Source organism: Megalops cyprinoides, chromosome 7 (genome assembly GCF_013368585.1).
Source record: "Megalops cyprinoides isolate fMegCyp1 chromosome 7, fMegCyp1.pri, whole genome shotgun sequence".
NCBI lineage: Eukaryota > Metazoa > Chordata > Actinopteri > Elopiformes > Megalopidae > Megalops > Megalops cyprinoides.
Genome location: NC_050589.1, coordinates 40,164,896 through 40,178,830, shown reverse-complemented (window position 1 = coordinate 40,178,830; position 13,935 = coordinate 40,164,896). Strand labels below are relative to the sequence as shown.

Sequence of the window (13,935 nt, the reverse complement as noted above, 5' to 3'; positions counted from 1 at the left end):
ATTGTAATTAAACGCTTGGCTACGTTCACCCGGTGGTCCGCGCTTGTGTCCCGATCCCCGTGCCTGACAGAACGAACTAGCCAGATGGACCCAGCGGACCTACCTCAGCTGAGGACGGCCCTGGAGCTCCAGGGTGCTCTACTGGGCGGACACCAGAACCAGCTGGATTCCATCGGCCGGTCCCTGGAGGGCTTCGCCACCAGCCTCGCTGAGGTCTCTGCGCGGCTGCAACAACTGCAGCTCGGCCAGGAGAGCCGACCTTTTCCGCCAGCGGCTGTCTACCCACCGGTTCCGCCAGCGCCTCCCGGCCGGGAGCCTCGGCTGCCACCCCCCGAGTCGTACGCGGGGGACCCGGGAACCTGTCGCTCATTTCTCTCACAGTGTTCCCTGATATTCGAGCTGCAACCCTCCACGTTCCCCACCGACCGGGCGAGGATCGCCTACGTCATTACCTTGCTGACCGGCCGAGCGAGGGAGTGGGGTACTGCTGTCTGGGACGCCGGCGCTCCCTTCTGCAACTCATATGCCGGATTCGCCGATGAGATGAGAAGGGTGTTTGACCGTTCCAGGCAGGGCCGCGAAGCAGCAAGAGAGATGCTGCAGATTCGCCAGGGTCGTCGCTCGGTGTCGGACTACGCGATCGACTTCCGCACCCTGGCCGCCACCAGCGGGTGGAACGCGGAAGCCCAGTTCGACGCCTTCCTCCACGGTCTAGCGGAGTCCATCAAGGACGAGCTGGCTACTCGGGAGCTGCCGGCCAGCTTCGAGGCCTTGGTGGACCTGGCCATCCGCGTGGACCAGCGCCTTTCGCAGAGACGCAGGGAGAGAGCGTCCAGCAGCCTGCCCGGTCCCGTCCGTGAACAACCCCTCCCGATGCCGGCCAGAAGCCCTGCACCACCATCCCCGGGAACCTCCGAACCGATGCAGGTCGACCGCACCCGCCTGTCTCCCGCGGAACGACAACGGCGACTCAGCACCCAGTCCTGCCTATACTGCGGGCAGCCTGGCCATTTTGTGGCGAACTGCCCGGCCAAGGGCCAGCGGTCACCCGCAGTGGGGGGATTGCAGGTGAGTGTAACCCCCCTGCGTCATTCCCCCCAGACCCTTCCTCTATTTTCAGCCACCCTGTTCGTCGGAGGTCAGAGCCACGCTGTCTCCGTCCTGATTGACTCCGGGGCGGATGGCAGCTTTATCGATGCCAACCTGGCAACCCAGCTGCGCCTGCCCCGCGTCCCCCTGCACTCGCCGTTGGAAGCCCACGCGATCACCGGGGCCCCCCTGGTTCGCGTGACCCACGCCACTCCCCCGGTCAACTTCCTCGTCTCGGGCAACCACCGCGAGGAGATTGTCCTCAACGTCATCCGCTCCCCGCAAGCCGCCGTGGTCCTGGGTCGCCCCTGGTTGGCGCGGCACAACCCCCACATCGACTGGGAGGGCAACCGAATCCTGGGCTGGAGCCCCTTTTGCCACTCCCACTGCCTTCGGGATGCTGTTACCCCTGTGACGTCGATCGCTTCCGCTCCCGAGGACTTCCCGGACCTGTCGGCGCTGCCGCCCGAATACATGGACCTGAAACTTGTGTTCAGCAAGTCCCGCGCCACCTCGTTGCCTCCTCACCGCCCGTATGATTGCGCCATCGACCTGCTGCCCGGCTCATCCCCCCCTCGGGGGCGACTGTTTTCTTTATCGCCACCGGAGACCGAGGCCATGAATAAATACATCCGGGAGTCTCTCGCGGCCGGTCTCATTCGCCCCTCCTCCTCTCCTGCGGGGGCCGGATTCTTCTTCGTAGGGAAGAAGGACGGCTCCCTCCGTCCCTGCATCGATTACCGGGGCCTCAACGCCATCACCATCAAGAACCGCTACCCCCTGCCTCTTCTGTCGTCCGCCTTCGAGTCGCTACAGGGCGCTACCGTTTTCACGAGACTCGACCTCCGTAATGCCTACCACCTGGTCAGGATCCGCGAGGGGGACGAGTGGAAGACGGCGTTCAACACCCCTTCGGGGCACTATGAATATCTGGTCATGCCGTTCGGTCTGACGAATTCCCCAGCCGTGTTCCAGTCCCTGGTGAACGACGTCCTCCGAGATATGCTCAACCAGTTCGTGTTCGTGTACCTCGATGACATCCTGATCTTCTCTCGCTCCCTGCCTGAGCATGTACAGCACGTCCGCCGCGTTCTGCAGCGCCTGCTCGAAAACCACTTGTACGTGAAAGCGGAGAAGTGTGCCTTCCATCAGCGCACTACTTCCTTCCTGGGTTTCGTGATCACGGCAGGAAGTATCCGCATGGACCGGCAGAAGGTCCGCGCAGTCGAGGAGTGGCCTCGCCCCACCTCCCGCAGGGAGCTGCAGCGATTCCTGGGTTTCGCTAATTTCTACCGTCGCTTCATCCGCAACTACGGCACGGTAGCGGCTCCCCTCACCGCCCTGACATCTGTCAACAGAGCGTTCACCTGGGCTCCGGCTGCCGAGGAGGCATTCCGCGACTTGAGGGCTCGTTTCACCTCGGCGCCTGTCCTTACCCAGCCCGATCCTGCTCGTCAGTACGTGGTGGAGGTGGATGCTTCGGACGTGGGAGTGGGGGCGGTCCTATCTCAGCGATCGTCCGCCGACAACAAGCTCCACCCCTGCGCCTACTTCTCTCACCGCCTTACGCCCACCGAGCGAAACTACGACATCGGCGACCGGGAACTATTGGCCATCAAACTGGCGCTCGAGGAGTGGAGGCACTGGCTGGAGGGGGCGAGCGTTCCATTTTTGGTGTGGACAGATCACAAGAATCTCGAGTACGTTCGATCAGCCAAACGCCTCAATCCCCGACAAGCCCGCTGGTCTCTCTTTTTCTCCCGTTTTAATTTCACCCTGTCGTATCGACCAGGCTCTAAGAACGGTAAACCCGACGCCCTCTCGCGCCAGCACGCCCCTTCCGAGGACTCCCAGGAACCCAGCACAGTCCTGCCAGCCCGATGCGTTGTCGCAGCGGCGCTGTGGGACGTCGAGACCGCCGTCCGCACCGCCCTCCAGAACGAACCGGGTCCCAGCTCCTGTCCCCCTAACCGCCTTTTTGTTCCCCAGTCTGTCCGTTCACAGGTCCTGCAGTGGGGACATTCATCTAGGCTCGCGGGCCACCCCGGAGCCCGGCGCACAGCGGCGTTCATTGGCCAGCGGTTTTGGTGGCCCACTATGACGGAGGACATCCGGAAGTTCACCGCCGCCTGCTCGGTCTGCGCCCAGAGCAAGACCTCCACCCGACCCCCCGCCGGTCTGCTGCAACCCCTGCCTGTTCCCAGACGGCCCTGGTCCCACATCGCCCTGGACTTCGTTACCGGCCTGCCACCATCTGACGGTAACACCGCCATCCTCACCATCGTAGACCGGTTTTCTAAAGCCGTGCATTTTGTCCCCCTACCCAAACTGCCCTCCGCCAGGGAGACCGCTCAGCTACTCATCAACCAGGTATTCCGGCTGCACGGTCTACCCTCCGACGTGGTGTCCGACCGGGGACCCCAGTTTACATCCAACTTTTGGAGGGCGTTCTGCAGGTTACTGGGGGCCACCGTCAGTCTGTCTTCTGGTTTTCACCCTCAGTCCAACGGCCAGACCGAGCGGGCTAACCAGCAGCTGGAGACGGTACTACGGTGTCTGACGTCTCGGGAGCCGTCGGCGTGGAGCCAGCACCTCCCCTGGGTTGAATACGCCGTCAACTCCCTTCCCTCTGCTTCCACGGGGCTGTCGCCCTTCCAGTGCTGTGTGGGCTATCAACCTCCCCTATTCCCGGCCCAGGAGGAGGAGGTGGGGGTCCCCTCGGCAACGGCGTTTGTGCAGCGCTGCCGCCGCACCTGGAGACGCGCGCGCACCACACTGCTCCGCTCCTCGGCTCGGGCTAAGCGGTTTGCTGACCGCCACCGATCCAAGGCACCCCGCTATCGCCAGGGTCAGCGGGTGTGGCTCTCCACTCGGGACCTTCCCCTCAAGGTGGACTCCCGCAAGCTGGCTTCCCGCTTCATCGGTCCTTTTCCCATCGCCAAGGTGATCAGCCCCACGGCGGTCCGGCTTAAGCTCCCGCTCTCTCTTCGCCGTGTCCACCCCACCTTCCACGTCTCCAAGGTTAAGCCCGTCGTCCGCAGCCCTCTCTGCCCTGCTCCCCGGGCTCCTCCGCCGCCCCGCCTGATCGACGGAGCGATGGCTCACACCGTGCGCCGCCTGCTTAAGGTTCGGCGTCGGGGGCGCGGTCGGCAATATCTGGTGGACTGGGAGGGTTACGGCCCCGAGGAGAGGAGCTGGGTTCCTGCTAGGGACATCCTGGACCCGTCCCTGATCCGGGACTTCCACCGCCGACACCCTGGCGAACCCGCCGTGACGCCCGGTGGCGTCCGTAGGGGGGGGGGTACTGTCAGGGCTCCGCCCCCTTAAGCCGCGGTGTTTTTGTTTTCCCTGTCCGTGTGCTTTTGTTTCCCTTGTGTTCCTGCCCCGCCCGGCTCCCCGCCGGGTCCCCGCCCACCTTATTCCCTCATTGCCTGCACCTGCCTGCCTGCTCACCTGCTTCCCATCTCCTCGTTACCCCAGCCCTATATCTTCCCCTCGTTTCTCTGTCTCGTTGCTAGTTCGTTACAGTAAGTTTCTTCCTGTCTCGTCCCCGCTTTAGTAAACCTGCTCTCTGATTGCTGTTTGCCGAAACCTGCCTGTCTCCCGACTTCGTCCTTCGCCCGCCGACTTCATCCTGTTTGACTTTCTTCGCCCGCCTGGTTACCGACTCTGCCCGCCCCGACTTCCGATCCTGGATCTGCCCCCGGACTGCTTCCCCGTGCTTCTGAACCTTGCCTGTCCCTGTACGACGAACTGCCTGCTGATTGTAATTAAACGCTTGGCTACGTTCACCCGGTGGTCCGCGCTTGTGTCCCGATCCCCGTGCCTGACAGAGTAGATGTGAAATGATTTCATGAAATTACCTTTGTAGCCTCTTGAAAAGATACTTATTGTAAAGCATGTGACTGGAAAACACACTATCAAGATGCTAATTAAAATTTCATTTTAAATTACTTTTGACTTATTTTAGCAGGATGGCAACATTTGTATTTGGCAACTGCAGCTCCCATTCTAAGCTTGCACAGATTTCAGTCAGAGGACGACGTTTCATACACAGTTTAGTGCAGGAAGAACTGCAGGGATTTGATCAACCAGTAGGGGGTCGCTAATGTGCGATGGAGCAGGCTAAACCCCTACCTACCCTCCCTTATCCCTATATGCCTTGATCGAACAAAGCCAATATGTTTCACTGCTATGGATTCCTGGACATTGTCAGCTGGCATGGAATGTGGGTTGCAGTACTCAACCTTGTGCTTATGACAGCAAGAGCTTTTACTGGTTGAACCACTTGAGAGCCCCACACAACAATAAATGATATCAAATAACATCTTATACTTATGTGATTACATAAACAACCCTTGTTGTCATTGGAACTAGTTTATTTATTCTGGCTTGCTTCTGATGATGTGAATGGCCATTGTAGAGGCAGTTCAGAAGTCCACACTAAATCCTTTAAGCCTTCATTGTGAGAAAAGACATGCTACCAGAGTTGTTGTTGTGTAGTCATTGAAATGAGGTGGCTCATATCAGCCCTCAAATAATTCTACAGCAAAGGAGAAATTGATGGTCACTTCAAACAAAGAAAGTGTAGTAATATCATCCTAGATATCATATCAACCATTCCTAAAACAACAAGAAAGTCTAAAGTAGGCTAACCTCTCCACCAAGTGGGAGCGGGGTGTGCTGAACTGCAACATTTAACCACAGAAAAACCAATAACATTTTCTGCAAGGCTTGAGCTTATTCAGCAAAGAGAACCAGCTTTTTGGCTAAAGTATCCTAATGTGTTGACAAGGGACAAATGGTCATGGGTGTTGCAATATGAGCTTCACCTTTTTATGCCAAGCAAAAGAGCATGTCCAAAAACTCAATTTTCATTTAATCTGATCACAAGACATGCTTCCTATTGTTGTTCAGATGTAGATTATAAAATATAACATGCCGTATTTTTGTACTTTGCCTTCAAAATGTGTATGTTCATTGCAACCCATTGATGCATGCCATGCAGATTCATGCAAGTGACTGATGCTTTTTGACACTTGCCCTGATGAACTCAATTAATTTTGAAGATATCCAATTCTTGCCTTTGGATTTGCAACTGCCTCCCAAATCACTTTCCTTACTGCCTGTGGTGGCAAGATACACTTGTGTCCTCTTTTTGGCAGGTTTGCCACTTTACTTGCTTTAACTTTCATAATAGTGGACATTACAGTGCTAATAGGTAGATTGTGAATTATGTTATGGGCATCTCTGAACTCATGGAGGTCAATGAACATTTTCCTGCAGGGCTCTGACCTAAGACACGATCATGCTGGCCAAATTACAATACATTGCAGGCATTTAGCAGATGCTCTTATCCAGAGCAACTTACATCAGTTACACTTTTTTTTACAATGTCATCCATTTATACAGCTGGATATTTACTGAGGCAATTGTGTGTTAAGTACCTTGACCAAAGGTACAGCAGCAGTGGCCCAGTGGGGAATTGAAGCGGCAACCTTTCAGGTCCAAGTCCTGCTACTTAACCACTATGCTACACCACCCAAGTGTTAACTGGGGGACTTGATCCTTGGTTTCCATAAAGATTACAGCTTTTTAATGCAGCGTGTTATTCATTTATATACCAGGGAAACAGAAAGCCTATTTATTGAATTATTTATCTATTTAATTTCAGAATCCTCTATTCCAAGTGATTTCCAAAAAGCAGAATGTTGGTATAGATTTGTTTTATTGGATTTTACTTAAACAATATTTAAAAGTGTAAATAAATGACCACATCATAATTAGCTATATGAATAAAGTGACCACCTTAATTTCTGGAATAAATGTATTATAAAAAAGATAAAACATTTCTCTTTTTTTCCAAGCAGAAATTGGGGGTGTGAGTATGCAGGGCTCTGGACTTATATATATAGTCCTTGCTTTGTGCACTGGGGCACAGTCATGTTGGAATAGAAAAGGGCCTTCCCCAAACTGTTGCCACAAAGTTGGCATAGCATTGTCCAAAATGTCTTGATATGCTGAAGCGTTAAGGTTGCCCCTCACTGGAGATAAGGGGCCTAGCCCAAACCCTGAAAAACAGGTGTAACCAAATACTTTTGTCCATATAGTGTATCTCAATTCAACCATTTCTTCACTGATTTGATTGTCACAAGACATTCAAAAAGTGATGTGATTGTGAAAAAGTGATTGTGATTCTTTCTTATGTCTTTCTTGTGCTACTGTCTTCCTCTTCCCTGAAAATTGCTGATATTATTAGTGTCCATTGCTGTTAGAATGCCACTATACCACAGCACAAGGGCAAATGCATTTTTAGGCAATTTAGTTATGTCCTGATTGGCCAGTATATGGCCATACTTGTGTCAACCAATTCAAACCAATTCATTCAGCATTGTTCTTCTGGCCACTCACAGCTTGTGCTACCCTCTGTGCCCTCTGGCCATTGCACACCTCATTACAGACTTGTATTTAGGCTATTCAAATCAGGTCTACTGACCTTACATAACACATATATTATAAAATTTAGCTACATTCTATTTACAGTTGTGAACAAAGGACATGTTTGGGATAAAACAACTGGTAATATAGTTTCAGTTTAGTTGAGACAATGAAATCTGACCTCAAAAACAAAACAAAAAAAACTTTGGGGCACAGATGTTCTGAAGGTGAGACCACCCTTGAGGGGAGGGCATAGCCCTATTTGGACTGTATACAAATGAGGCAATGTGATACTTCTCTGCTGTTGGTAAACATCCTCTGCACTTGCTATCTTAATATCATGCCTTCTCCCAGGCAAAATTACATCACCCCTCAGTTGCTCCAATTTTCCATCACCGTTCTATATTTGATCCTGCATTCTACATTCTGATTTTGATATAAGGATGATCATGTAGTCCTGGCAACCCTGGGTGAGCTAGGCAGTGGGAGCTCTGCCCATGGGATGGGTTTCTTCCTACCTTTCTGACCACTCCTACAAGATAACATAGCATGATGATGTCTCTAAGCCTCACTGCCTCATCACTGAAGTCAGCCCCTGAAAAAATCTGTTCTTTGTCCTCTCCTCTTCTCCCTCCACACCACATAATCTCTGGGAAGAGTCATTTCTTCCCATGGCGTCTCCTATTACTTCTATGTGATGATACATGACTCTTCCTTCCATTTCCACACACTGACAAGAATATTGCCTCATGCACCAATTGGATGATCAGCAAAAATCTTAAACTCAATCTCTCCATTTAACTTCTCTACATTCCTAAAAAAGTCATCACCACTTTGTGAGCTCTCCTTCTCCCTCACCAACAAGACTGTGTTATCATCCTAAAGTCCCAGAGTGGTGCTATACAGTATCTTGTCCTTCTCCAACAATCTAGCAGGAGTGACACAGAGATTCAGAATCATGCACAGCTCTTGGTAAAAGTTTTGGTACTCTCCAGACTGAACTAATTCTCCTAACTTTCTAACTGTCCTTTGGCTGGCCTCCTCGCAAGTATCATCAGACCAATCCAGGTGATCCAAAATGTAACTGCTAATCTGATCTGCAACATGCCAAAATAATCTAATGAACCACCACTCCTCACTTCCCTACACTGGCTATCTGTTATGCCTCAGATTTAAATTCAGAACTTCTAGGCTCTAAGTCCAAGCTGTAACAATAACTGACCCCCCCCCACCCCCCCTTTGCATCCCTCATTACACCCTACTCTCCTGCCCGGCCACCACTGGACACTTAGTAGTCCCCTGCTGGAAGGTTCGTATGTCATCCCTCTACCCTTTACCCCAAGTGGAGGAATGACCCCCTCACACAATGTCAGAACTGCAGAATCACCATCCATTTTCCAATGCAGACTGAACACCTACCACTGTTAACAGTAACATGAGTTAATAGCTGTAAAACTTAAGCCTAAAAGAAAAAAGCCTGATGTCACATCAAGCTTTTGCTGGGGCATAAGCTCAATTCATGTAATCATAAGCTCAGTAATCATACTGTGATAATACAGATCTGTAGCTTTTAAGGGTGCATGGTTTAAGCTTGATGTCATACAATAAGAGTATAAGGTTATATATACTTATACTAGGTTATATGGCGATTCCTCTCATGAATTCCCCACACAAAATAACAAATTAAAATACCTAGTTAACATAATAATAAATCACAAGTTGACATAATAAATCACAAGGTCAATAAAACACTAATTTCAGTGGTTTCTTGTCAGCCTGTCTTCATCTGTCAGCAAACCCCTTTTACACTGTCATTCAAGTTTCTGGTATAGCTTTTGGTTTGCTATGACTACCTATGTAACATGAGCTTCAGCATCAGTATACACCCCTATATCTACCTTCATTAACAAATATTTAAACTGTTAGTAAAATGGGAGGGTCATGTCCTGTGGGGATCAGCAGATCAAGAGCCAGTGTGTTTAATTATTATTGCATGTATTATTTTTTCTAGTATTAGTGTATTACACATTGGTAATGACTAATATTGGGGGAAATAAGGACACACTCTTAAGATATAGTAGTACGCTGTTACTGTGTAGTGTGGTGGATGAATCTTAAAATCCTCAAATCTCCCGTGTGGCAAAAGAACTCAACAGAATTACAGATTGAATCACCTACATTTCACTTTAATTGCATGAGAATCTATGTTCTGTACATGACTGTTGTACAAAAAACAGGCAAGACAATCACTGACAAATAAAAATGTTAATTCTGTGTATAAAATGATGATTTACATGTATGAATATTTTTGACACTAAATTTATTCCCCATATAAAATGTTTCCTCTAATGCACTGGTCATTTGGACACGTATGTGTCTTGCATGTGTTTAGCCATTATGAGTTAAAGGTATGTAAGTATTGTTTGTGCCTTGCATATAAAGTTTCAAGCTAATGTTGTACATATTGCAGTCCTTCCTTTAAACCACTTCAGGAGCATTTCAAATGTTATTCCTATGATATAGATCAACAGTGACACTGGGCCATAACTGTGCTGTAGCCATTTTTTTCCCCTTTATGCAGCTGTCTTTGCAATCCTCAAGTGGATATACTAGGCTTGTCTCACTGTGATCATACCAGTGCTCATGCAGGAGTACTGGGGCATAGTGAGTGCAATCCTTCAATACACTCATATGCCATCAACAGCAATATTTCACACTACAGATCAATGTCTTATAGTGAGCTAGGAGTCCATCTGAGGAAAGGCACAGCTTCACTGATGTCACCTGAGCAACCTGCAGGCATCTGATGATTCACAGGGGGCCTAAGAGCAGTATAACAAGCAACCTCTGCCGACCTACCCAATCCTATGCCCGATGGAACAAAGCCAATTTTAATCCTGGTCATTTGCGATAACAAGAATGGACTTAGTCTGGGCCATAGAACTCATCTTGTGCTCAAAGTGATTGCTTTAACCACTGAGTTACTCGGGAGCTGCTGGAGTCTCTTTTTTACTGTATGTCACTTTATTGAAGTATTGGAATATCATGATTTATTCACATTAGTGACAGAAATACTGGACAAACAAATTAGAAGTAATCAGAATATTACAGTTTTACATGAATGGTCTATAGGCAAAACTCCCTGTATGCTGGTGATGCCACATCCCTCTCTGGCATCCTGTCTGGATACCTGCCCTAAAGGTCTGGATGAATTCTCTGTTTTGTCTGGTTTGGAACTAAATAATGATAGATGTAATATAATTAGTGACAGCCCAATTGATTTTATTGGAATTCACTTTCCAACACACACCAAAGACATTGCGCAAGACAACCAGGATGGTAATTTAACAAAACTGATAAAACATTCACTTTTAGTGTACCGACCTCCCTCCTCACCCTCCTCTGGCTCTTCTTCTTCCTCATATTCATCCATATCAACCTGCAGAGAGAGTACAAGCTGGATGAATGTGGAAGGAAGTTTCTCCAGTAATACCGCACAGTGGGAGTAAATATAGAAGGGAGGAATCCCACGAATGCAACAGAGCAACAGGCAGAATCACACAGCGGCCTGAGTACAGAGTACTCCAGAAGCATGTCAGATGAAACAAGGAGAGAAGTCTACCTTAATCTCTTCACTCTCCTCCTCTTTCTTGTCTCTATAAAAGTAAACAATAAAAATTTCACTTGTCTGAGTTTGTTAGAATTTGTATGTCTTCAAATCTTTCCCATGTCTTTTTTGCTGTCACTGTTTTACACCCTATATCTGTTCTCAATCTTTCTTACTCTTTCTTTTTGTCATCGCCATCTCCTCCAGCCAAGTTATCCACAGCAATAGCCAAGAAGACATTGAGCAGGATATCTGATATAGTCAAGGAACATAAAAAGCAAAGAGAGACCACAGGGGACACATATGGTACGTTTCTACCAAGCAGTACAGTACAGTTCGGTTCGTTACGTAACGGTTTGGTACGGTAAACCCTGGTACGGCTTGTGTCTCCACTGCCAACCGTACCCTACTTAATAGGCGGGGCGTATGCTGGATGGCGATTGCTGCGTCAGCTAGGTAAGTAGCGTGACATCATAAAAGCACGTGAAGAACGCAACACAGCAGAGACGGTTGATGAACTTTTGTGTTTGTATTAGGGCTGTCAACATTAACGCTCGGTCGTGATTAATCTGGATATTTACCTGGCTGAATTACTGAAAGGTGTGGCAAACGCAGATGTGCTGAACGGCAAATTTCGTTTTAACCCTTTGGCATGTAACTTATTTGTTATGGAATGTAGCGCGCGTGTTACCTTATATGGTTCGTTATGTTTTCATTTGCGTTATTAAGTTTGTTATAGATTTCAGTTAGCATTTGCTATGTTTTTAGAGTTAAATCACTGTTCCCTCAAAGCCAAAATTAGCTAGAAATTCTCCAATCTAGTGTTCTAATCGCACCGGTTTAGGCATATGCACTAAACTGCTAATCACATCGGTGTGACCGTACACACAAAAGGGTTAAAACGAAATTTGCCGGTCAGCTCATCTGCGTTTGCCACGCCTTTCAGTAATTCATTCAGTCAATTCATTCATTGGAATTACGGAAGGGTTGCGGTCAAACTTGATAATATGATTAATTTGCGTTAAAACATTAACTCGTTAAAGTTTCCAGATTAATCGTGCACGAGCGTTAATGCGTTAACGTTGACAGCCCTAGTTTGTATTCACGTTGTCGCATAGAGGTAACGACTCTCTGTCGACCAATCAACGGACGGCAGTGGGTGTAGCTCCATCCTTTACAAACCATACCACCGTGCTTGGTACCCCAACAGAAGGGTACCAAAAACAAGTACGGTACAGTACGCTTATTTTGGTACGGTTCGCAACTTTTGATGATGGAAACACAAATAATTGCATACCGTACTGTACCAAACTGTACTGTACTGCTTGGTGGAAACGCACCAATAGAAGATGATGGGGAATGCATGAAGGGGAAAGAAAGAGGGACATAGGTGCACAGCTCCAGACATAATGCATCAGAGGTCAACTGAAAGGATACAGTTTCCACAGATGAACAGAATGACAAAGTAAATACAGACAATCATCCCAGGGAAGTAGGGGCCTCCATATGCCATGATTCCATCATACATCACCACATTCCAGTCCTCACCAGTCAGGATCTATGGGGAGGAGAAGAGAAAGCTCAGCTTTTACCTGCAATGCAGTACCATGAGCCCACAGCCACCGACAGATGCCAATATTATACAACCTTTTTCTGATTCTCAGAGTGAACAGTACATATTGATAAAAAAAAAGATACACATACAGTTTATACTACAGAGAGAAAGAAACATGTGATGTTCAAAGCAAGGACAGAACAAAAAGGCAGAGCAGGGGTCACCTGTACAAGCTAAGTGTAGCTAATTTAACAAGCCCTACAACCCGAAAGACAAATTACAGCCATATGAGCTTATCTCATTGTTCTGTCTATAACTTCGTCAATTTTCCATGAAGAAACTTACCCTTTATTTTACAATGTAAAGGAAGTGCAGCACTTTCAATGTGCATCATTATCAATAAACATAGAATTAACATAACATAAAGCTGGCTGTGCTATACTGGTGCATGCAACAAACAACAAAAAATATGTTGGATACAAAGTCTTTGTCTCCTACTATTGACAGCTGCAGTGTATTCAGATACATGTCTCTCTCAGCTCTGCTGACCACATAAACAAAAATCAAATTTGATGATTGCTGAAAGCATTTTTTCTTTTTTTTTTTTATTTGAATATTACATGTACACAATATAATATTACAAGACATGAAGCGACAGCAACAGAGCAAACATAAGTCAAACAAACAACAATAACCACATCAAAAGTCAAAAATCAAAAAAAAAAAAAATTAAGAAACATCTAAGACAAAACAGTATTACAAAAGGGTAGAACAGACAAAATTACTCAACCCTCTAGCCACCCCCCACTCTCCCTCCCTCCTCTAGCCCCCCAGCCCCCCAAGGAGGACAACTTTTTGTTCTGTCTTCTCCGTTATTATACAATATATTTCATTATTCTTTAACTTATTTGTTTAAATATATTACCAATTCCATCCTTCAGCCTCCCTAACTTTATCCCACCTTTTGGCATAAACTAAAGCTCCTTTTCCATGTGCCATAAGACATTCGGTTCTACAATAATAGTTGACAAAGTTCTTGAATCTCTCAATTCTTAGAGTCTCCACTGATGTCAACCCAAAAATAAATACTTTTCCCAGCAATATAATTACGTTGTGTACTGTGTGAGAGTGTTTTGATATATCGCCCAGTATCACTGTAAACAAGTTTAATTGAAAACAAACATTCTGCATTGATAACCATTCCTGAACCCTTTTCCAAAATAAGGTCACAATCGGACAATACCAA

General features: G+C 48.0%; 1 protein-coding gene across 1 annotated transcript in view; it reads right to left on the bottom strand.

The window, feature by feature from the left end:
* LOC118780466 (voltage-dependent L-type calcium channel subunit alpha-1D-like) overlaps positions 1 to 13,935 on the bottom strand; it is a 138,229-nt gene that overhangs the window by 69,362 nt on the left and 54,932 nt on the right. The window contains exons 16-19 of the mRNA XM_036532959.1: positions 12,572 to 12,692; positions 11,311 to 11,386; positions 11,150 to 11,183; positions 10,912 to 10,966 (exon numbers count right to left, since the gene is read on the bottom strand). Coding sequence (XP_036388852.1) covers positions 10,912 to 10,966; positions 11,150 to 11,183; positions 11,311 to 11,386; positions 12,572 to 12,692 — 286 coding nt within the window. The remainder of the gene's footprint in view (positions 1 to 10,911; positions 10,967 to 11,149; positions 11,184 to 11,310; positions 11,387 to 12,571; positions 12,693 to 13,935) is intronic.